Source organism: Mizuhopecten yessoensis, unplaced genomic scaffold (genome assembly GCF_002113885.1).
Source record: "Mizuhopecten yessoensis strain PY_sf001 unplaced genomic scaffold, ASM211388v2 scaffold9289, whole genome shotgun sequence".
NCBI lineage: Eukaryota > Metazoa > Mollusca > Bivalvia > Pectinida > Pectinidae > Mizuhopecten > Mizuhopecten yessoensis.
The window spans coordinates 133,915-158,212 of NW_018407973.1; the positions used below are offsets into that span (position 1 = coordinate 133,915).

The window sequence follows — 24,298 nt, forward strand, 5'->3', positions numbered from 1 at the left end:
TTGTTGATGACAAAATCCTGATGTAATAAACATAACAGGAAAAAGACACAGACTTGTTAATATTAAGCGTAAATTTACAGTAGGAAGGTGTACCTTCTAGAGATAAGAAAAATATATCCCCATATCAAGTATTTGATACATATCAACATGCCAAATATGCATAGTAGAGGAGATAACCCATGGCATTTCAACATGATGTTACTTTGTAGAAAGAGTTGACCTTCATCAATTAAGAGATTTTGTAATTTCAAGGTTTTTTTCAATAACTTTTCTGTTCACATTTTAAGACACATTCAGTATATTTTACTTCATTTGCCGTCATATAATAACTGCAAATCATATTTATTGCTGTAGATAAACCTTATATTATCAAATTAATTTAACTTATTTAGATGCTTGATCGTAAATACGTGTTGGGCGGTAGTTGGCCATTGGAATTTTGTGTGTAACTTTTGTGCCATAGCAGCGTAGAATATTTCGTCCTGACACAAACACCCCTTAAAAACATATTGGCATCCAAAAAAAAAGAATCATCTAATGTTTTCATTGTAGAATTAAGTCTTAGTTTACTTTACTCCCAAATTCTAATTGCATGACTGAACATAAGGCAAATTCTTTGGGCAACGTACAAATCGTCCGCAATAAAACAAATCAAACACGCCCTACTCCTACATGTAGTACGTACCATATCTACACTGTATCCTCGGTATCTTTTGTGACGCAAATCAATCACAGATGTGGACATTTTAAAAACTTCATAAAGTGCGTGAAGGGAATATTTTACACGTTCAATTGGAACGTTAGCAAACCTGGTCGGCTGTCAAGAGAATTCAGCTACGCCTAAAAGATTCACAGAAGACTGGTGAAAAAGGCTGTCCATGGACGTTGAGAAAGAAGCAATGTCTTTTTCATATTTAAATTGCAGAATCTTGCAGTCTACTAGATAACGAAAGGTACTCGTGACCTCCAGAGGACTCACTCGAGATAGAAGGTTTCTGAGGTTTTGCATCCACGGAAAACATTACCTATTTCGGGCATTGGCTTGTAGCCTGAGTTCAGCCTTACCTTTCTCTCGTTGTAAACAGATATATCCAATGTTTACCCATAACGTGCAAAATACCTTTGCAAGCCTTCTGGTTCAGCGGCGAACTTTCATCTGAATGGATCTCCTTGTGTAAAAGACATTTGCCATGGTTTGTGCGCTAGCTGCCTTCATTCATAAACGATGGGAAATGATGATTAGATTAGACTGGATCTTGTCTAAGCTTAATGGTGGGCTTTATATATGAAGTGCGATCTTTGGTTTCTTGGTTTAAGTTAAACTGACAAAGACACCCTTCGGACATTTCTAGAGGCTTAATTGAGATGGTTGTCTCTTAAAAAGTGTTCCTTTTAGCAGTGGTTTCGGTAGTTAGAGTGACTGAGATACATGCATTATTGACGGAGAAAGACAACATTACATGGATGCAGTGGGGTGCTCTCAATATCTAGTTCTAGCTGAAAACCATAGGCTGGTAAAACTATGATAAGTCTGTGAATAGACCAAAAGTATCCAGTTGCACAACGGATGAGATAGTTATGATGATTGAATATAATATATTCGAAATCGTCATGAAAATGTCAGAAAAATGTGTTGTTTTGTTCGAACATATAGAGGAAGTGATCTTTATAAAGTCAACCCAGTAAGGGGACATTACGTTTAAAAGGGATCGTAACGTACCACGCCAAGACACAGACAGGGCTCTTAGTCTACATTAAATCATTACATGTGAAATATGTCAAAAACGCAATGTTATGTCATTATATGTAAGTATGTAGTATAAGTATAATGCATTTAAGACCTGTATGTACGGCGAGTAAGGTGAAACCACTGTTTACTTAAGAAAAGTGGTGCAGGAAGTTCTTGTGCTCTCCTAGTTAGGTCCCGAGACATTATTTTTATTCACCCTCTCCCCTTACTTTTTCAGTCAGCTGAATGTCAGCTCCCTCTTATAAGTTTCTTTTGCGAATCACCTTTATTGAATTAATTGAGACACGCTGTTTTAAACATATTACAAGCGTTATTTACATCTCTATGTATACATCGAATTAATCATTGCATGTCAAATATTCGAATATTTTGATAATGCACAAACAACGTTTGGAATCATTTAAACACTAGAATGGCCGTCATGAACGTCATGAAAACGCATTAAGAATTGAGTCAATCACCTGATTTGGATAAATAAGTTATCCATTTACCGATATATGTGAGGCATGTGTTGTGTCATGGTAGATTTTTGTTGTCAGCACCTTATAACTCTCCGATACCAAACGGTGTCGGAGAATTCCACGTTTTCATATAGCAGTGCGCTCTGGTCCCACACCAGACATCTATATCTCAAAATGTCCATGTCTGGTGTTAGGGCCAGAGGAAACTTGGGCTACGTTTTCTATCAGATTTTTTCACTTCTTTTTCATTTGGTATTGACCTTGAAACAAAAACAAAGCGCTCTCTAAATCTTTTAAGTAGACACCTTTTGAAGTCTGCCATGACACTTGCGAATCTTTAATCGTTCATGCGATTGTCATACAATTGATTTGTGAACGGTGTAAGGATGCAAGGTTATACAAGTTTCAACTATGATAATATTGCTATACAGTCAAGCAGGCAATATGACGAAATGATTCCAAATATCTATAACAAGTGCGTGCTAAGCGACATCTTTCTTAAATTCCAAAATAGTATACATCTTAAACAAAAACATAACATAATTGTATTATAAAAGTTTTATCAGAAATTGTATGCATTAAAAGTTGTGTAATATTACCGGCACTGTAAAATATCGTCTACGAGAAGTACTTGGTGGTGTTTTAGGAGTTGCCACAAATTACAAGTATATCTTAACTGGAATCCATGATTACTAGCATTGATGTATATCCAGATAAGAAAAGGTATACCTGACGTTCGGAGTCGACCTGTTTTACATTGTGAATAACAGTTTTTTATGTAGAAGATATCCCGCGGCAGATTGCAGACAGTGTTTCCTTAATATGATATTCTAAGGTGTGCGAGCAATAAAAGGGATCGAACATTACCCAAGGAATAAGGCAAATCAACGTATTCAACACATTAACACATATTTCCAGTAAGATAATCACGAACCTAGGGACAGGGTTACCGCAAATTAAACGTGAAGTATCCTTTTCACATTACGCTTCAATACACCTAAACCAAATAAAAAGTCTGCAGTAAGACATTCCGTTTCTCAGGTCAAGGCATTACAATAGTAATGTTACACTGTATAAATTACATTGTATAAATAGGGAACTTTTAACCAGCAAAAACGAAAGCTTTTACAAATAATTTCTATAAACCAATACCTTTTGCAAATTTAATGGAAAAAACCTAAACAGATGAAATAAACAAGAAATATATCAAGAGGTATGTTAGGAGAGTTAAGATACAACAGAACCAGACTGGGATTCGAGCCCTGAACCTGCGAACACGATACTATTACTTTACCTGATCTGAAGTACCCAAAACGAAATTCAGGAGAGTTGATGTAGGTCTAAAAACTACAGTGGAATTCTCTAGTGTTTTCTCTGCAGTGGGGTTGTTACTGTAGACGTACTAGTACATGTATTAGCACAATTCTACGCGTACAATATACCACTCATACTGGTTTAACGCTTCGTCGATAACATCCACGTATATAATATGTAAGTATTAAAATCTACATCAGCGATTGTTTGAATGACAACATTTTGTAACATAGGTCCTATTGAAAGATGAAATTTATTCACAAACCCTTAGTTGTATGAGTTTCAAATTTAGAAAATAAATAACTAATAATGGGTAATATGTATATTTTATTATCCGTACTACCTCTCAAAAGGAATTCCTGTGGTTATAAGGTTATGTCATACCTCGGGGACTTGTTAATCTAAGAAGCAGGGTCAAACACATTATGAATTGTGTTATCAAATTAAAAATGTAGTGGGAGTGCAAGTTATAACCCATGACCATTTCTGTGTGAGGTTATTCATCATTTCGCATCATGATCGTGATCGTGATTAAGGTACGTACTGAAGAAGACAATACTCATCAATACCATTGTAGAAAGAAAAAATATAAAAAGAAACTTGTCTAAAATGCTCAACAAAGAGCGTCTCGTCTGAGCTTCACTGTCCTCTCCTTGAGCAGACTCACGAGCTCCCTTGTCTAGTGGGATATTCTCATAGGATTCGTCAGCATTCTTTTGTTGTTTACTCTGTCTACTTTTCCTAAATGGTAGTCGGTACAAGCGAACCAACCATTCAGGTAGATGTTCTCTGTCGTATAAACGAATGGTGACAATGGTCATCAAAATCACGAAGGTACAGTGTATTTCCGACGCCAACAAAAAATATGTCATTCCTGCCAAGGGTTCAGAGGTCGTTGGTAAAAAAGACCCCATCACAGACATGTAGACTGTCAGAGCTAGAAAGAGAGTCAAAGAAAATCCAACTCTGTCACTTGCCCCCACAGGAATCATGAACACAAAGGCATCTAAAACACATAGAACGGCCACCGGAATTAGCATGGTGATAACAAAATATTCCGACTTACGGATAATACCGATCGTTATGGACACGAATGAGATAGACGTCAACTTCTCAAATCTGTCAACCTTGTTCGAGACTTTGGTCCAGATGACTTCCCATTCGCCGTTCTTGGTATAGAATTCCATATCCACAAATGATTGTCCGGGTACGAGTCTCATCTCCTCCTTGTCATAGACCATGTTGTTAAGGATGAGCATACACGTTTGGTAGTCTCTAGGAAAGTCACGCATGTTCGCTTTACAAGATGACCTGGCGAAACGAACGTAATATAATTCATTATGGTATCTGGGTTCAAATATAACAAATTCATTTTGTCACGTGAGATTAAAATTCATTTGTCTAACAGGAAATGCAAACTTTACACTAAATATTTTCCGGATTTATCAGCGATGAAAAATCACATAAGAGAATTTGCATTTTTTTTTTAGTTTAAAGTATGATTGCAATGTGCATAGCGGCGTGATTTGTTTAAATACAAATGTATAAATCGAGATATCGAAAGTTCAAGATAAACCATAAGAAATTACACATCTAATGTTGAGAACAGGTAACTAGACAAATAAGTACGATTTGCAATTTTAAACTAATGAAAGTATAAGGTACGTATAATCTATTATTTAATATATAGAGAATAATACATGCCTTTTTCCATATCACACCCAGTATCAACCCGAGACTGCAATATCAGCCCAAGGGCCGAAGGCCCGAGGGCTGATATTAGTCGAGGGTTGATACTGGGTGTGATATGGAAAAAGTGATGTTTTATTCTGTTTATAACATACTTACTAATAAAAGCTACTATCTTATGATATTTTTTTCTTTTGAAATATTGAAAAACGAAAAAAAAAAGGGTGTGTGGAAAAAGTCATGATTTATTCTGTTTATTACATACTTGCTAATAAAAGCTACTATCTTACGATATTTTTTTTTCTTTTGAAATATTGAAAAACGAAAAAAAATCCAAAAGGGGTGTGATACGGGTTTTGCGGGCTGATACGGGTTTTGGGGTGTGATACGGCGGGGGCTGATACGGCTTTTGGGGTGTGATACGGCGAGGGCTGATATGGGTAAGAGCAATTGTATCTGAATGTGCCGCGGTCAGGGTCACGTTCATTAGTAAGTATTAATAAATGACAATAATACATTACATGAGAACACCTCCTGGAGCCCATATCACAGTGCCGGTGTATTCAACGTAGATGTCAAATTCCTCTGATCCCACCTGTTGTATGTTGGACATGCCTGTTAATAGGACGATCTTGGGGTACCATACCTGGGAAGCCGGTAGTATAATCTGTTTAACACCTCCATACTCCTGCGGGTCCCACTCTAGTCGATAGTCTTTCCAACTGAATAAAGAAAGTAACAACAAAATCATTATACTGCATTCGCAGTCAATGTTACTCACTCACCACCACAATATATCGGTGGGAAGACACAGACCAGACAGTAGTCTTCATTTGAAGTCCTACCACTCCGCATAAAAAAACGGTTACAACAAATATCGAGGAAAAAAGAAACAAGGGAGAAAATCCTGTAATAGCAAAGGTCATTGGAATAGTTTAAGTTCTTTGTCCCTTTGTTATCCAGCCGAGCAGATCCGTGATCCTATCGCGATATTTCTGTTCAAGACAGTAATGGGTCTATGAAATCTGCATTAAAGATTATATATGCCCCCTAACTAGTACTTCTGAATTTGAAACTTAATCAATTAATGCGGAAGAAAAAACTGGTGTAGTTTACACCTACCGCATACCAACAGCTCCAGACAGAGAGATGGTCTCGGTGATGACGTCGAAGTCGATGACAGAGAAGAGATTATAATGGATGTAGATATCTACTGTGTGGTTAAGGTAAAAAGCAGGTCTGAACTCAGATGTGTAGCTCTCAAACAAAGTGTCATTTAGTCTCTGCAGGTCTACTATAGTTCCCTTGATGGAGGCCTTAACAACAACCCCTTGCGACAGGAATATCAGCAGTGCCTTCAGCGTCATGAGGTTGGCTTCAGAGGACAAACACGGCATCTTTTTTCAGATCTACGACTGCAGTAGTTTGGCTTGTATAAAGAATTTTAACTGCAAAAGAGATTCTGTATGTGTTTGTGCAAGTATTCAATTTCAAATTAACCCAACTACAGTTAATAATGATAAATCTTAGTACCAGGGATGATTGAAAAGTCAGGCGACTGAAACCATTTTATTTCCGTTTACTTGTTGGAGATATTTCCAGCATTACAAAAATGTTCAATTTGTTTACGCAATGGAGACCATGGTAAGCTGATTTATACTAAACGTATCTTTGAAGGTCCCCTTTTCTAGCTCTGTTTGTCCAATTTTAAAAAGTTCAATATAAAAACCGATACAACCATGTTGTAAAAAATAAGTCGTACATAGAGAATGTGTTTTTGTGTAATATTCGACGATATGTTCTGTACGTGTATCATTTAAATAGGATCAATATCACATGAAAAGTTAGCATACATTGTTGTCATTCATCCACTGAAGTGATTTTTAGAGCCTATCTTTCAGCCTGATATCCGTCAGAGAGTGCATCAAAGAAGGAATAGTCCGGAAAAAAGTCGCTGCCAAGATTTCCGATAATAGGCGGCTGACCAGCGGCCTCTTTCATTATAGGTAGAGCCAACTAACCTCATAGTGAAAAACAGCACTGAGTGGTGACCTTTTTACACAAAGTGCAGATTTACAAATCAAGATATAAGGTCTTAATATCATTTCTTAACGCTTACCCCGAACTTCACAGGCAAAGTTAACATAATACATATTCATGCAAGTATGAAGAAAAGTTTTCAAATAAGGCTTCATATTTTTTTACAAAATTTTCTTATACAGATTGACGCTTACAACATTTTGTCGCTAATTTGCTCTGTTCAACATCAAACTTGTCATTGTATTTTAGAATAATACATTAGCAGCAAACTTCGTCAAAATCTTTAATAAATTATAAGCACTAGAATAATGTGATACTTACCGTGAACGACAATAGCCCAAGCTATGTGAGACAGGATAGGCAACCAGACATTTTCCCGAGGAATTTTGTTTTGTTAACATAAATGAACTTTCGTTTCTCTAATTGTATGCTATGTACCTTTTGTTCTATTAAAGTCCACAACAAATGTGATGGAATGCTTTGTTTAACACGCAATATCAGCTTGCATATGGATTCTGTTGGCTCAAGTACATGAGGGTCAGGCTAAAATTGATACTACAGAAGATTTCATTTTGGCATTGAAAGGATGATTTTCAGCGGAAGTTGATAAATAACAGACAGAAAGAGAACACACATCATTAGTATCTTTGATATTTGCAATATATTATCATCGGGAACACTTAACAATATTGTCATGCCTCCCATTACCTCCCATGTTTCGGACATGTTTAACTGAACCTAAAATTATGCTATAGTGTTGAATAATATGTACCCACCTTATCGCATGGCGCACATCTGTAGTCCCACTCTCAAACCGGCATGTGTGACGGCGTAAGGCGTGCTGCATATATAACCGGTTTTATGTTGTCTGAAAGTTGTTTCAATATACATTAAACAAGATAAAGTTTCGCGTGTTTCTTAACATTTACGCTAACTCACGTCCTATGATATAACTTGTATCTAAGAGTCTGGTTCACTTACCTATTGAAAATAGTGTGACATACAGAATAATCATTCCTTTAGCCGCTTTTTATTAGTAATTGAGCAAAACGTTTATACTTTGTACTTTATCATATAACACCATCAGTTTGGATTTGAAAATAAATTAAACGGCTTATTTTTTGTTTAAGTTTAACACAGTGTAAGCTAACAAAACGTAAACCAACCTTCCATTACAATCCCCATTGTAGACTAGCCCTATCTCTAGAATCTTTAAAACAAACAATAACGTTTTTAAATTGGATTATTTTGATGTCTGATTGCGAAGTTTTAAACTAGGGGCAGATGAGCTATTAGAGAAATGCAGCCAGTAATTCTGTACAGAAACCTAGAGGCTGGTAGCAAGTCAAGTCTACGAGTCGTAAGTTGTAGCCATATTTAGCAAGTGCATAGCTTTTTGAGTTTATCGTCGTTCTCAGCATGACGCGTCCCAAGGAGCACCTTCCAGGCTTTATTAAGTTTGTCATCAATAGCAATACTGTGTGTTATAGGAACATAACAACATTTGCTAAAACATTCATTGCTTAATTAAAACAATTATCAATTACATAGTTTGTCTATTTATATAGTTGCTTATACTTCATTTATCAAGCCGCCTATCATTTGAAGACAAACAGCTACACATATGCGGAAATATCATCTGACAAGATATATTAAGCGGTCATATTATTCTTATCTACTTTACGAAGCAACCCATAAGTATTGGCAATTGCTTAATCATAAACAAAATCACAGGAAAAGTACAGTGGTATTATGATACAAGCTATACTTGCCTTCTCGTTGTTCTCAAATAACACATAATGGGGAAATAGAGAACACAGCATACCTATCTCGGGCGATAAGCTCCAGTACCCGTGTCATCTTGTTCAGACGTCCTTGAGCGAATTTGATAGGAGAAAACCCAAATGATGTATCGTGTCATTTAACACTTAACCATTTAGAATTTAGTGTCATATATACCGTGCATATTAAAATCAGCCTTAGAGCTGGGAACAGAATACCAGAATTCAATTTTAATTCAGTATCCATGTGCTTGTAATTAAGAAACCATTCTCATAATCAAACACAGAATCTGTATTTAAGCCCAATTTCTTCCTCAGGGGATAATTAAGAAAATTTCACAATTTGTAAATGATTTTGAAGGATTTAGAGCTGAATATCTTCCGCAGTATTAACTCTAAGATTTTTTAATATAATTTCACATATTCTTACGAGTTACAAGAAATTTGGTTTCAGCATAAAATTCATGCGGTTCGAGCATTAAAACAATTTCCTGCAATCTGATTAAAATCATCTGTTACATGGCTCCGCCTGAACATCTGAATGTGCCGCGGTCAGGGTCACGTTCAAGTGACCTTTAGATGAACCAAACAGAGGTGCGCTGGCAAAAAAATAGCCAGCGAATCGGAATATCATGGTTGTTAGATAAATAGCGAGGGGAATCGAGTAGATGAGTTTTCCAAAACAAATAGGACGGCGGGTACTGACGTTTCTACGACGCCAAGGAAAACGTACCCATTGGGTAATAATTGCGTAGGCAATACCGCCATACAGTATTTCTTCTCTAATAAAGCTTAGAATATCTTTTTCTGTTCGGGTTTCAGACGATCAATCTCAAATAACTTCAGAACTTTCGCATCATTCTCATCAATGTCCGACATATTTGTTACAACTCCTAGCGCCCTTTTGAAAGAGGGTCTCTGATTGGTCAAAATTTAATGAGTATTTATAAATATAAAGGTCACCTGAACGTGACCCTGACCGCGGCACACTCAGATGTTCTGGCTTAGTACGAAGTTAACGAAGCCATGTAACATATGATTTTAATTAGATTGGGTTTCATGAACCTGAATATAGTCATAGATGATAACCAGATTGGTTCCCCTAAATGTTATTCAGACATGGATCTAACACAGAAATTACTCCGTGAGTGACATAGCTTACTAGCAATGTGATAACCACATCCAGTGTATGGCCATAGTTTGGTAGATATTGTCACAAGCTGTATCAGACCCGGAGAACCAACATTTGTTAGATCTTCAAATTAGAAAATAAGGTCACCAATTAATTTAATTATCACTTGTGGTACAAAACATTGGTTGTCTAGAAAGGACAGAACAGTTCATGTGTTCGGAGTGAGTGTAAACATCCTTGTTGAGAATGATAAATGTTGCACTAAGGTATTTTTCTAACAGGACAGCCATTCCCCACCACGTCATGTCAAGCATTGTGGAGGATTTCGTAGCCTGCTGGTATTCTCAGCTAGTACTTGTTCGTCAATATTTTAACTTAACATTATTTAGGTATCAGTGTTGCTCCTGATGTGGAATACGGTACATAGAGAACGTATTTACTTAATGTGAGAAGATGTACTCCAAGCAGCATGTTCTACTCTAAACTTGGTAGATTGCTACTCCTTATAACACGTAATACAACAATACTTAATATTTGATGAAATTATTAGAAACAGAAAACTATTTTGAAACCTGTATATGATGATATGTAATCTGTTGTTGACACACAGATAAAAGTCTTGCATTACATCAAAACTAACGTTTTGAAGTCGGAACGCTTTTTTCACAGCCTTGCTTGTCCGGAGGAAAGGCAAAGAAACATGGCAGCTGTGAAAAAAGGGCATGCAATTTATGATATAATATATAATATTTTTTATAAAAAAATGCTCGAGGAGACCACTATTATGTGCGAATTTAATAAAGTAAGAAGGAAAACTAATGAATAGAAACACCACATACAGATATCTTTTACTGAATAAAAACTTGCATGACTCAATCATAATACATTTTTTTCAATCGATCACAGTATTACATACAAAAATAACTCATACAGTATAACAGTGTATAAATTGTGTATTCATTACGATAACGTGTACACGACTACTAACAAATGACCATAAATGTATGTACAGTTAATATTATACACATACATAACAAAAAATCACAGACTGTCTTTCCAGTTCTTGAAAATTATCTTGCAATATCAACGCTTACAATAACGTAGAAAGCCCTACGCATTGAGAGAGAAAACAGTTCTTTTTATTTGCGCAAGTCACTTTCTAAATCATAGAAAGATTAATGTTTCCATTGACGTCCAAATGGGGTCCCGATACAAGCTCTGTTGGTTCCGCTTGTGTCACTGTCTGCTGACTTGTTTTTTCGACACGAGAGTTATTGAGATTCCCAGCCTCGCCTTCAAACATTTCGCATTCCTGTTTGACCTTTTCACCAGAGCCTATCTCGTCCATGTCGGTATTAATGGCTGCCGCTGTTTCTCGACACATATACTTCAGCATTTTAGGGTCAAACATCACCTCCTTCTCAGCAGACAGACGCTGTGTTTTTGGACCTTCAAATAGAATAAGCCGTTGGAATTTTTTAACATAGACAGCTAGGACGGATCAAACAGTATTAAAATGAAATAGATGAGACAAAATGACGGTAAGAATAAGAGTCTATTTTGAAGAAAAAAAAACAATCAAATATATCATTCACTAGTTTGTAGTTTATTCAAACAGTCCTTAAGTCACACCATCAGACAATTCACTATCGGCAAATATGAAAGGAAAAATAGCAAATGGCACCATAATTTTAAACGACTTTGAAAACTTAGCAGGTATGCGGATAAATACGTCTGACAGGCACGTGCTATCAAATTAAACAGTGTGAAGACTTTAAGTGTCTGACTTACCGATGTCAAACGTCTGTGAAGCTACCATGTCGGGATCAGTGGACTTGCCAGGAAGATAATTTGCTTTGTCACAGTGTAGTATGTCCGTCATCGTGTTGAACCCCTCCCCGATCTGTGCAGGGTTCCGTACAAAGTAGTTTCCGCTGAACTGAAAAGGGCGAATCAAACAAAACTGATTTTCACTACAACTACAACTACAAATAAAAGGAAAAGATAAACCCATAAACGGAACTAAAATTATATCCGATTTGCTAAGTCCGCGCGTTTGAAATATTTTTGGTGGAGCAACCTTTTTTAATCAACTGCGATAAAGGTCACTATAAACACAGCACCAGAGATAATATTAAGTCAGATATATAAACCAGATCGGTGACAGCCGCCCTAACAGTGAAGATAAAGTGAATATTTGAAAGAAAGTTTCTTTTAAAGTCCAGACGGAAAAATCAGTGTAGATGACAGCAATTATGGTACAAACAAAATAACTTAAATTTGCCTTGTTTGGAAAAGTGCTGAAAACGGTAGGCATTGTTCCCTGCTTAACGTTCAGTATTTGAGGTAATCGCAGCAACTGGTTTTCACGTTGTAAGTATAATGTATAATATAAACAGTATTTATTGTAAACAGTATTTATTGTACAACAATTATGAAACAAATTATATTAACTTAAATTAATCACTCTTGTTGGCCCAGATGTTATATAAGCGCGCGCGGGGNTTGGTGAAAGATTCAGTGTGTTATCCACTGCGCTACTCGACCACCCGTATAATGTGACGGAGTAGAGTACTGTGTTGGGTAGTATTTCAGTAAGGTACCACTTTAAAGTCGGCATCTGATCCGCGCTGTCACAAGGAGGCAAATACACCAACATACCATTTCTCCAACACGCTTAACACATGCACCCATACATAACACACATGATTCAAAGCACATCCTGAGCTGTTAATAGTACGTCACACGGCATACGCCGCCTTAGTCTGTTCCAGGAATAGTGTTTGTATCACCCTCATGTTAATAACATCACATATATGTATAGATAGGTAAAGATTAATACAATGATTATAACGACAAATGACAATACTTTGTGATGGAACGATTGTATTGTGACCTATTTTTTCCTGCCGATTTTAACGACGAAGGAAAAGATGAAGTCATGACTTTGTCGGTGAGGAAGATAATTTCCGAGAAAGATATATTTACATTAAGGAAGAAAACTCGAAATTATCAGCCAATTTTGTATATTTTTTTTGTGTTACGTCTACGACATACCTGTTCCGTGTCTGGGTCGAAGAGTACCCCTCTAAGGACCCCGTCCAGCTCCTTATTTTGTAACTCCAGTCTCTGGATATAGCTCTGTTGTCTCACCAGAATTAGCTTCAGTTCCGTTATCTGTTTGTAATCAGTGAGCGGGTGTCAATAGTGTTTTTTGACGTTTTGTTAAAAACTCGTCCCTGTTTTCTTACGGCGATATAAATCTGATGCCGATTGAACCATTACTATTGTCTTCAAACTGACTTTAAGATTTATTTGTGAAAGAAATGGGATCAAATTTGATATGCATACCTAGAAAAATGAGACTGACCATGACAAACTTATAGAATATGGCACTGAATTTGAGTTATAGAGATATATCTAGATTCATAAAGTGACCTTGGGATATTTCATATCTTGAATCAAAGTCTTATTTTGAGATTAAAGGGGGACCTACAATTTTATCCAGAGTTTTAGAAAGAACTTCAGATATATCTAGAATCAGAGACTGACCTTAAGATATCATTTTACTCAGGTTGACCTTGAATACATGTAAAACCATAGTCTGACCTTGAATTAGACTCTATCTTTAATCAGAGACTGATCGTGAGATGTCGATATCATGATACAGAACTGAAGATATATCAAAAATCAGAATGGAATAGGTCAGTGATCTGGATATGTATCTGAACTCACACTAACCTTGAGATAAGAATGACATTGAATTACATGTTGAAAATAGAAGACTGACCATTATATATGTGGACAATAGAAGACTAACCATTATATTTATGTGGACAATAGAAGACTGACCATTATATATATGTGGAAAATAGAAGTCTGGCCATTATATATGTGGACAATAGAAGACTGACCATTATATATATGTGGACAATAGAAGTCTGGCCATTATATGGATGTGGACAATAGAAGACTGACCATTATATATATGTGGACAATAGAAGACTGACCATTATATGGATGTGGAAAATAGAAGTCTGGCCATTATATATGTGGACAATAGAAGACTGACCATTATATGGATGTGGACAATAGAAGACTGGCCATTATATATGTGGACAATAGAAGACTGACCATTATATGGATGTGGAAAATAGAAGTCTGGCCATTATATATGTGGACAATAGAAGACTGACCATTATATATGTGGAATATAGAAGACTAACCATTATATATATGTGGACAATAGAAGACTGACCATTATATATATGTGGACAATAGAAGACTGACCATTATATGGATGTGGAAAATAGAAGTCTGGCCATTATATATGTGGACAATAGAAGACTGACCATTATATGTGGACAATAGAAGACTGACCTTAAGTTGTCTTGAGAAATCTAGCGCCATCGCCTGCTCCTGGTCACATCGCCTCTTTTGAAGAATATCCACAAGATTATTGTCCAACTTGTCAAGGGATTTGCTCCTTTCGGACTTCCGAAGAAGTCTCTCACCAACTGTAAAACAGATAAGCGTCTTAATTCGACTTTCTTATATGCAAAAATGTTTAAGACATATAAGATAACACGAACACTTTTTTTTAAATATCATATATTATTACTCTGACGACGTGAAACATAATTCTTTCTCGAATCGACGAAGCATGAAGCATTGAACGTAAATGGAAAATTGTGTCAAAAGTTTTAAATTCGCCGACATATCATCGGATCCTGTATCACCTATTGTGTTAATAGGAAGACACAAAATGTAACTTTGTTTCTTTCTTTGTGTCTTATCTTTCGCTCAATGGTAAAACCACGGACTTCTCTTAATCAAAGAGTTAATGATTGACTCTAAACAATAAGACCTCCGATGCCGTGTTGTTTTACCCGACAATTGTTCAGCCTATTCTTGCCCGGCAGATTTAACCTACGATTCGTTTTTGTTCGGTAAATTTCATACCATCTTGTCTGTCCGGAAAAAATGACATTCCATTCGATGTTGCTTTGTCTGCTCTGTTTACCGTGTGACGTGCGAACAAACGATTACGTGAATACAAGTGCTTGCAAAGGTACACTTAGATTTGATAATTATCATTACTCACATTACTCACATACTGTATTTAATAACATCTTCTGTCCCCAGCTAATATCCCCTTGTCTTCTTGATGTGACCACAGGTAACTCAGAGACAGACATTAGCGCGTCTTATCTCATATAGCGCTTGTAATCTCAGTTAAGACAGTGACTTGCTCCTCCGTCAGACAATAGCACGTCTTATCTCACATTAGACTATGCTTCGTCCTACGAAAGACATTACACATTATATATATATCGACTCTTTGCTCTCTCCTACGTGATGCGTTATCACATGTATCTTACCTCTCTTACTCAGATTACGCTCGCTCTTCCGTCGGACGTCCTCGTGTTCTTTGAGGGCGGTGATGACCTCATGAATTTGGTGGCCCTGGGTCTCGAGCTCGGCCTGTAACTGACTCCTAACTTTGATCCAGTCCTTCTCCCTCAGCTCTATGTATTCCTGGTTAAAAGTTGGCACAGGGTACATTATAATTCAGAAACATTTTCTAAATTACATTTACAAAATAACCTATCAATCGGTATACTTTCACTATATATATAATACAATATTTACATATGCCCTTCCCATTTTCCATTAACTCTATGGAAAGTCAGCCTGCTGTTACTGGACAGTAACTGCATTCAGCATTATAAAGTCACATGACCGAGATTTCCGAGACGTCAGTGTTAGCAACCACTCCCACCGTTACAGCGACGTCATCAATTAAGCTCATCCGACTATTTAATAAAAGACAGGTCGTATGAGTAAATGTAAATATAACGATTGAACGTCTGTCAGATTGCAGTAACAGCCCATATGAATGCAATCTGGGTGACATAAATAAGCATGACGTCTTACGGAAGTCATTCTATTTATCTGTCACCCAGATTACATTCATACTTACGTTCAATCCTTAAATAAGGCTGGTACAATGTGTCCGAATTTAATATTTCTCTTGCATTTGCCTCGGGAAATAAGTCATATCAGCATAACCTATATTATATAACTACTACTAAACCCCCGAGCAAATAGTTGGAAAGACCTCGTTCTTTCCTTAATCATGGTAACACCATAGAAGCACTCTTATGACAAAGATGAAACATTATACTATGTAGATACATACGAAAATAAAAGACCAATAGAGTCTATCGTATGTAGGGTTGTGGAATATGGATATTCTAGCCGAGGGTGTAGAATTTGAGTCAGAACAAATACTGCACCCGAGGGTAGAATAGTCTTATCCAACATACATGTACCTGCATTGCCAACTCCCTCCCCCCTCCCCACCTCTTAAGCAACATTTCAGTAAAACAGTATATACAACACTAAATATAACAAAATTTCTAGATAACGTATACACAAACTAAGGCCATATTTGGAAAGAGCAAAAACTATACCATTGGTATACCTCTATTCCAAAGATCCATACCAAACCTTCAGGTCAAGCTTGTACAACAATCGTTATAATCTCGATGTGGTGTCACTTGACGACGGAATGCCTTAGTCAGTCAAACGACGTTTTGACCAGTTTTCTATATTGTGACGTCATAATAAAACGTCATAATCGATCTGCATATAGTTACTTTAAGTAATAAGGAAGTATCCAATTTAAAAATTCAGTAAGTCACTTACTGAATTTTTAAATTGAATGCTTCCTTATTTTGCATTTTAGTGTTTTATCAAAATCATACATTTTTAGTGGCGTAGCAAATCATTTTTTGGAGAGTATGCGCGTATCGCCGGAGGGGGGGGGGGTTATGGGAGGGAGAGTTGGAGGGGGAGTTCTCCCCCCCATAACTGGAAAAAAAAATTCTACACGGCCCTAGCAATTATCTCTCGTAATATTCTGGGAAATCCTTTCAGACTGATTATTAACAAGTAAAACCCGATTTTTTTACATGTATAATATAAAAAATGTGTGCTTCACTTAGTAAATTTTATTTAGAACTTTTGTGTAAAGACATAACAGCACTATTTTATCAGACTAAGAAGATGTCTTTATTCTTTCCTTTTTTTATCACTAATACTAACACTAATACGGACGGTCCAAATTAATCATAAAAATGAAATTAATAAAACTATATGCTTAAAAAAAATCTTAAAATGTTAGTGTATGCTTGAGAATACCTCCAACGAATTTATGTGTCAAGGTGTCAAGGTCCCTTGTATTAAATGCTTTGTATAAAGCAGGGAGCCACACACTACCGCTCCCAGTTGTCACTCCGTGTTACAAATATCGCACCTGCATATTGTTGTGGTCAGTTTTGAGCGAGTTGTAGAGGCGTTGTACGTGAGAGGCCCAGGAATCCATTCTTTGCGAGTGTTGAGTTGCCAGCGCTCCCAAGTGAACAGTTTCTATGAGGAAGGAAAAGCAATAGAGAATACAATACATAATACAATGTTACGCTACAAAAATGACTTGTTTTCGCCATTATTCACAGTTGTAAGAGTAGTTTCTCTAATCTTCCATGTCCAATTATATTTTCTATTTTTATGCATTCTATAAAGACTGCATAACCTCAGGTTTAACCTCGTCATAGTATAGCGCCAAACAGAGCTAGGATGCATACACTGTCCAGAGCATGGACGAGTAAGCTCATAAACCATGAAAAAACTCGTTTTGACTAGATACCATTTTGAAAGCACCTACATTTCTCCCGAGTGTTTTTGCAACAAAAATACATACAGCTTATTCATTATTTAAGATTTTGATTTAAACAAACGGACATTTTCCGCATCGCTGCTTCGAAATTTCACCTTTTTCACGACGTCACGTCATTTCTGTCTTAGTGTAACGCCACGCACATGAAATATGGTGTAAGATAGAAATCTCTAGAAAAGACAACTATGTAAGACAAATTTCACCCATGATTGGTAGGCGATATAAAAAATAAAAAAAATATCATATAATGGAGAATAGAAACGTCCAACTCGAGAGTACAAAACCTGGTGTGCAAAAACCGGGGCTTGCCGAGGTTTTTGAACCCAAATAATTCACCCTCGGGTTGAATATTCTCTCCTACATATATTCACATATCCGATGATAGAATCATCTATTTTAAAACGCATTTTCTTCCATTGCCCCAAGAATAAATCTCTACATTTAGAAATATCCGACTCAAGATCAGGGCTAATTAATTTTCTTCATTCATTCCAGTACTACATTGTATGTTTAAAAACGATTATTTTCGGCATTTTCAATTATTTTTCTTTCCTATTTTGCACATGAGACTCTTGTCGAGAGCCGATTGTGACGTCATAACTGATTGTTCAGGTGGCGTCATAGTATTATTTCTTGTCATGTTATTTAAAAATAATGAACAGGTAAATCTGGAGATATAATTATGTGAATGGTATGAGAAAGCTATTTCTCGTCATTGTATTGTTGAAGTGACGTCATGCCATTGTTATGAAAAGGGGAATCCCCCCGTCTCAACCCTAGGGTGAGACAAGGAAATCTCACACCGGTAAAAGTGCGGATACACCTTTCCAGGGTAAGAGAAAACTCTATCTTACACGGGGTAGGGAAAGACGGCTGACACGCGCTATGACGCCATAATAATGGATTGTCAACGTGATGTCATTTCATTGTTTTCGTGCTGTCATATCATTGTTGTGAATAGGGGGAATCATCCGTCTCAACCCTAGGGCTTTGGGGTTTGCCGGTAGAATAAGATCGATGTTTATTTCGGCTGGAATTTGTTTATTTGTATGTATGTGAGAAAGATAATCAAACATGGGTCTGTTCCATAGACAGTGATATCTCAACCGTCGTGTAAGAGTTTGGCTTGTCAGCACGAGGCTTGTCGAGCTCTGACACTCGGGTTGAGATTAATAGAATCTTTCACCCCCTTGGGGTTAGATAGGAGAATCCCAAACCAAGGGGGAGGATTCTTAAGTTGCCAAACACGAGGCTTTGCCGAGTATTTGGCAATTTAAGAATCTTTCCCAGAGGGTTGAGATTCCCCTATCTCACCCACAAGAGGGTGAATTATTCTTTTTCTCTTACCCTGTTCTCCCATTGTGTATCATATACACAATGGGATAATGATAATGATAATGATAACGTTACATGCTAAATTCAGGGTTGTGACGTTGTTGGATTGTTGACGTGACGTCATTGTATTGTTGAAGTGACGTCATGCCATTTTTATGAATAGGGGAATCGCCCCGTCTCAACCCTAGGGTGAGACAAGGAAATCTCATACCGGTAAAAGTGCGGATACACCTGTCCAGGGTAAGAGAAATCCCTGTCCACGGAACAGACCCATGTAAGATTCTATTATTCTCCCACCCTTCACAGGTGTGTCTCCCGTTTTAGCCGGTAAAGATCAGCTTGTCACCCCCTAGGGGGAGATGATAGCCTGGTGCCGATTAGCACGTGTTCGATTGTAACGTCATTAAAATGCATCATCGGTAATAATGACGTCATCAAAGGTGAATGACGATATGGATATCCCACATGTGTTTTTGTTTACAAACATGGCAGACTACTGTCGGTGGAGTTGTGACTGAAATGATAGGATGGGAGAGAAATAATCATCCCCTACCTTGAGTGTGTAACAGAGAAATATCCAACCCTCGGGTTGATTTATTTGGTTGTCTCACCCTCGGCAGAGCCTCGGGTTATAAGACCACCAAAAAGCATCCCCCCTCGGGTTGGAGATTTCTCTGTCACACCCTCAAGGTAGGGGAAGAGTATATTAATCGAATATCATACACGCACAGGAATGAAGGAATAATAAAATCTTCCCCCACCTTGTGGGTAACACAGAAAAATCTCCTCTTCTTCCATTATATTTTATGGGCTTGCTGGTATAAAACTACACATGCCTCTCAGGAGTAACTTGTTCAGGTTAAAAGGTTAAACCCAATGGGAAAGATTCTTAAATGTCTACTAGTAACCCGAGGCTTTGCCAAGAACCAGACATTCCGAGGGTTGGCATTTTTCTATCTTACTCCAAAAGTGGGGCATAACTGTTTTTTTCACACCTCAAATAAAAGTGGTGACATCGTGGGTTTAAACGCTAGTACAATCTAACGTGGGTTTCCGACGATGAAGTGGTGATTGCATGAGCACTATCAGTATGCAGAATGTATGGTTTTCCAGCAATAATGAGCTATTACCGGCTGTTATTGGCATGCCGTCGATGCATTGTCGACGTAATGTTATATACAATTGTTATGGTCGAGAAAATCCCTCGTCTTTATCCTATACAAATTGACCATACAGCTGTATATAAGGTGGCAGTACCCAAATCGGATCGGTACCCAAATCGAATCAATTTTTGCAAAAATACTTATAAATAAATAAATGTGTCAACAAATCAACTGTTATAATAATGATATAGTCTTATCATAGATAGCCATGCACCATTTTTTGACTACAGATAATTAGTTTTTAAGTTCAAATAGCGCAAGAAAACGTAATTCAAACTCAAATGTCAATGTTTTGATTACGTTTTTAAAAAATGGCGCGTGCGACGACTATGCAGTATGTTTTGGACTTTAGGAATAAATTCACACTATAGAAATCCTTTTTTGTCACATAAATTCTAAAGGTCATCATAAAATGTTAATATGCTGACAATTTTTTTTTATTTATTTGAAGCGTACGATACTGCAAAATTCGAGCCGTGATCCGATTTGGGTCCCGACATTCGCAAAAACAGGAGACGCTGATTGGTGACTTCAGAGCGTTCTATAAATATCTCAAGTGAGCCCAGGGTGGTAACTTCGTTTTTGAGAACACCCATTAATATTCTTTTTTTAATCCAACCATAAATGAATATAATTCCTCTTCAGATTTTTCAAGCATTTAATAAAATGATGGTTTGGTGATCCGATTTGGGTACTGTCACTTACACCATAACTTATGATCAAGATGGAAAAGAATCCCCAATCGTACGAGCGGAACACGAGAAAGACCTAGGTGTCCATATAGACAATCAGTTAAAATTCTCAATCAACGCCAACTTAGCTGCATCAAAAGCAAATAGGATGCTGGGCATAGTATTCCGGACCTTTACATACATGAGCCCTGTAATGTGCCTAACTCTATACAAAACGCTGATTAGATACACACATATCCTATTCTGTGCTATCTGAACCGTCACCGGATTGATTTTCTTCCTTTTTTATTACTTTTCTTCCGTTTTTAAAGGACCCCATTGGAAATACGCCACTTGGTGGCTTTATGGGCAATCCTAGGTAAATGGCAATCACCACCACTCCTATCATGCGATCTTTTTTTTATTTATAAATACGTTCATTTACTAAAATAGTCTGTCTCATTTTGTCTCATTTTATAGTAATATCTGCCTTTTTTTTTGCAGTGTATCAGACTTTTTTTAGATTTGTATACTTTGTGATATATGTCAATGATTGAATTAAAAAACCTTTTATTAGGTCAGATCTATTATTATTCTCAGTCTTAATACAAAATACTCTTTTTTATTTACAAACTGCAATGTGATTTTAATTATATATTTTATTCTAAATTGTGATATCTTGTAATAACATGCCTATTTTACCTGAATAAATATTATTATTAGATCTCATCTGGAATACTCGACAACAGTTACATCACCATTTTTGATCCGCGACAAAATTACAATCGAAAACATCCAAAGAAGAGCAACCAAAAGGATTCCAACTCTTAAAAACATAACATACGAAGAACGTCTAAGACAACTTGGACTCCCAACTCTCGAATATAGAAGACATCGGGCTGACGTAATTCAAACCTACAAAATACTAAACAACATGGACATTCTTGACAAGGGCAAACCATTCCATGAAGCTGAAGACAACCGAACCAGTGGGCATTCAAGGAAACTATTCAAACAAACAGACTAAACAAATATGGTAACTTCTACAGCAACAGAGCGATACATATATGTGGAACTCTCTAACAGAGGAGGTAGTAACCTCTCCAACGTTCAACATCTTCAAGTCACGGCTCAATAGCCACTGGAAACATCACCCGACAAAATTCAAGCCATCTTTTTATTAGTTACTTATATATATATCATGATATGCAAGTCCAATCAGTCAAAAGTGACAATGTAACAAATTGACTGTTTGGCACTGACCATGATTTTTAAAAATCACATATTTTTAACCACCAAATTGTAAAAGGAGAGGATTCAACAGTGGGAGCTGAATACTCCGACCCTACCTGTAACGTTTACAGACTGCGTTTAGCAGTAATAATTGAAGAGAATCCAGAGACACTGGAAACGTGTTTCAAGCCGCCATGTTTATTCAAGAACCTTCTAAGTTACAGAGACGCTTGAAGCGTCACATTATCAAGGGGAACAACTCTTGATGCCTTGGAGGCTTATGCATACATTACACTACCAGATAAAGAAATGAACCTTTAACTGTACATAGCTATATAGCAACCAGAAGTCAAACTAGTGCGCGTGTGTACAGAAAAGAATATCATACATCACCACAACTACTAGTTAGCTTACAATGATGTCATCTAAGCGAAACTGAGCGAAACTATGTTAAGACAAAACAATCTGGCCACAACCGGCAGTGTGGGCAATCTGTCTGATGGGGGAATATCCTTGTCTTGCCCTCAGTCTAGGTTTGAGACGAAGGGATTCCCCAGTCATACGAATTCTATGAGGTCACTTCAATAATGCGACAGGTAACATATAGGTAGTTAGGCCTAGGCACTAGGCATATAAGCTGCATTGCAAGAACCAACTGATTACTGTGTAATAAGTTATGACATACTATATATATATATATATAGCTATCAGTTCTATAGATTATAAAATCAAATTTAACTTACCTCCCACTTCAGTTACAAAATTCTGAAATCGTGTGAACATCTCATGCAGTGATGAATTCAAGCACATCAAAAATGATCGCATGTCCATAGCCAGATCACACTTAGTAGGGTCATCCTGACAATCATTTCTCTGCACGTGCATCTCGCATTTACTCTTTTCGTTTTGCTCATTTTTGTTATCACCATTACAGAGTTCTTTCTCCTCTTCATCAAATTTTTTTTGAAGTCTTTCTTCCGTTTGTCTGTCTGTGTTTTTGTCAGGAACATTTTCCTCATTTTCTTCTGAGATTTCGTCATGATTTTCAGCAGAAATGTTTTCATTATCGGTGATATCAACACTTTTATTAATATCATTTTCTTTCAAGTCTTCGCCAGATTCACACTTGTCAATCTGACCACCAGGATCTTCCTCAATTCGATCTTCCTCACAAATTTCTGGCGTGTCAGCACATTGATCAGTATCGTCTTCTGCTTTTTTGTCTTTGTTCCCTGCATCAGCTACGTCATCGGAAGGATCGTCAGACTTCTTTTCAGCTGGTTCAATACTTTCAATATACTGGTGTTCAATAAATGACACAAAGTTTTCAAACTCCATTAAAATTGACTGCATATCATTAAAAGAATCATCTATGGCCGTGTGTTTTACCTCAAGGTAATCAAGTTTCTTGTCATATTCGTCAAAGAAACTTTTAAAACCTTTATCACCTAACAAAAAGTTATCGCTTGGTCGGGTGCCCTCAACCGAAGACAATGAATCCGAAAGGTTCGATATTTTATCTGGCGTTGTCACATAATTCTGTTGCATAGGAATAGGATATGATTCATAATACGCCGGCTGATGGTCAGTTTGGTTCTTGCAAAGTATGTCTTCGCTTTTAGAACGTCTTAAAAACTGGACTCCTTCATCAAAATAGGTACAGTTATTATCAATAATGGAACGAACAGGAAGAGGATACTCATCTTGTGAACGAGCAGCATGGTGTTTCTCAACTTTCTCCGACACCGAGTCCAACGGCGACGCCGATTCCGTAATTTCAACAGGTTGCTGTCTGCTCATATTCGCTTCTACACTGATGACAGGCTTCCAAAATTCGTCCGTTGCCTCTGGTATTTCTTCAAACGAATCTTCTAAAACATCTCCAATCATTCGATCTATACCATCTTCTCTATGTTCACTGTCGAAGGAAGAATCAAAGTCAATAGTTTCCGCCGCCATTTTGATGTCGCCTTCAACGCGGAGCCGGC

At 37.0% G+C, this 24,298-nt stretch overlaps 2 protein-coding genes across 3 annotated transcripts; both read right to left on the minus strand.

The window, feature by feature from the left end:
* Positions 1 to 3,653: 3,653 nt before the first annotated feature.
* Positions 3,654 to 9,200, minus strand: LOC110457661 (neuronal acetylcholine receptor subunit beta-2-like). 2 transcript variants are annotated; one of them, XM_021509015.1, is made up of 5 exons: positions 9,080 to 9,200; positions 8,031 to 8,122; positions 6,337 to 6,662; positions 5,736 to 5,936; positions 3,655 to 4,836 (listed from the first exon to the last, which is right to left on the minus strand). In XM_021509015.1, the coding sequence occupies exons 3-5, from the start codon at positions 6,609 to 6,611 to the stop codon at positions 4,029 to 4,031; spliced, it is 1,284 nt and encodes a 427-aa protein (XP_021364690.1). In that variant the 5' UTR covers positions 6,612 to 6,662; positions 8,031 to 8,122; positions 9,080 to 9,200; the 3' UTR covers positions 3,655 to 4,028. The 2 variants fall into 2 exon arrangements, with proteins under 2 accessions (XP_021364691.1, XP_021364690.1); XM_021509016.1 differs by lacking the exon at positions 6,337 to 6,662 and having other exon boundaries at positions 3,654 to 4,836.
* Positions 9,201 to 11,105: 1,905 nt separating this feature from the next.
* LOC110457642 lies at positions 11,106 to 24,298 on the minus strand. The gene is made up of 7 exons (XM_021508994.1): positions 23,054 to 24,298; positions 17,489 to 17,601; positions 15,549 to 15,705; positions 14,548 to 14,684; positions 13,225 to 13,344; positions 11,959 to 12,106; positions 11,106 to 11,616 (listed from the first exon to the last, which is right to left on the minus strand). Exons 1-7 carry the CDS (start codon positions 24,267 to 24,269, stop codon positions 11,327 to 11,329), a joined length of 2,181 nt encoding a protein of 726 aa, XP_021364669.1. The 5' UTR covers positions 24,270 to 24,298; the 3' UTR covers positions 11,106 to 11,326.

Bases quoted from the DNA above. Each gene is read 5' to 3' on its own strand.
- LOC110457661 (XM_021509015.1), bottom strand. From the start codon at position 6,611: ATGCCGTGTTTGTCCTCTGAAGCCAACCTCATGACGCTGAAGGCACTG. The intron at 5,937-6,336 runs GTAGGTGTAAAC...TTCTTTATTCAG, and splicing joins TCTGGAGCTGTTGGTATGCG to TTGGAAAGACTATCGACTAG. The intron at 4,837-5,735 runs GTAATGTATTAT...TCGTTTCGCCAG, and splicing joins GCTCCAGGAGGTGTTCTCAT to GTCATCTTGTAAAGCGAACA.
- LOC110457642 (XM_021508994.1), bottom strand. From the start codon at position 24,269: ATGGCGGCGGAAACTATTGACTTTGATTCTTCCTTCGACAGTGAACAT. The intron at 15,706-17,488 runs GTGCGATATTTG...ACTTTTAACCAG, and splicing joins CTGACCACAACAATATGCAG to GAATACATAGAGCTGAGGGA. The intron at 13,345-14,547 runs GTCAGTCTTCTA...GATTACAAACAG, and splicing joins ATTTCTCAAGACAACTTAAG to ATAACGGAACTGAAGCTAAT.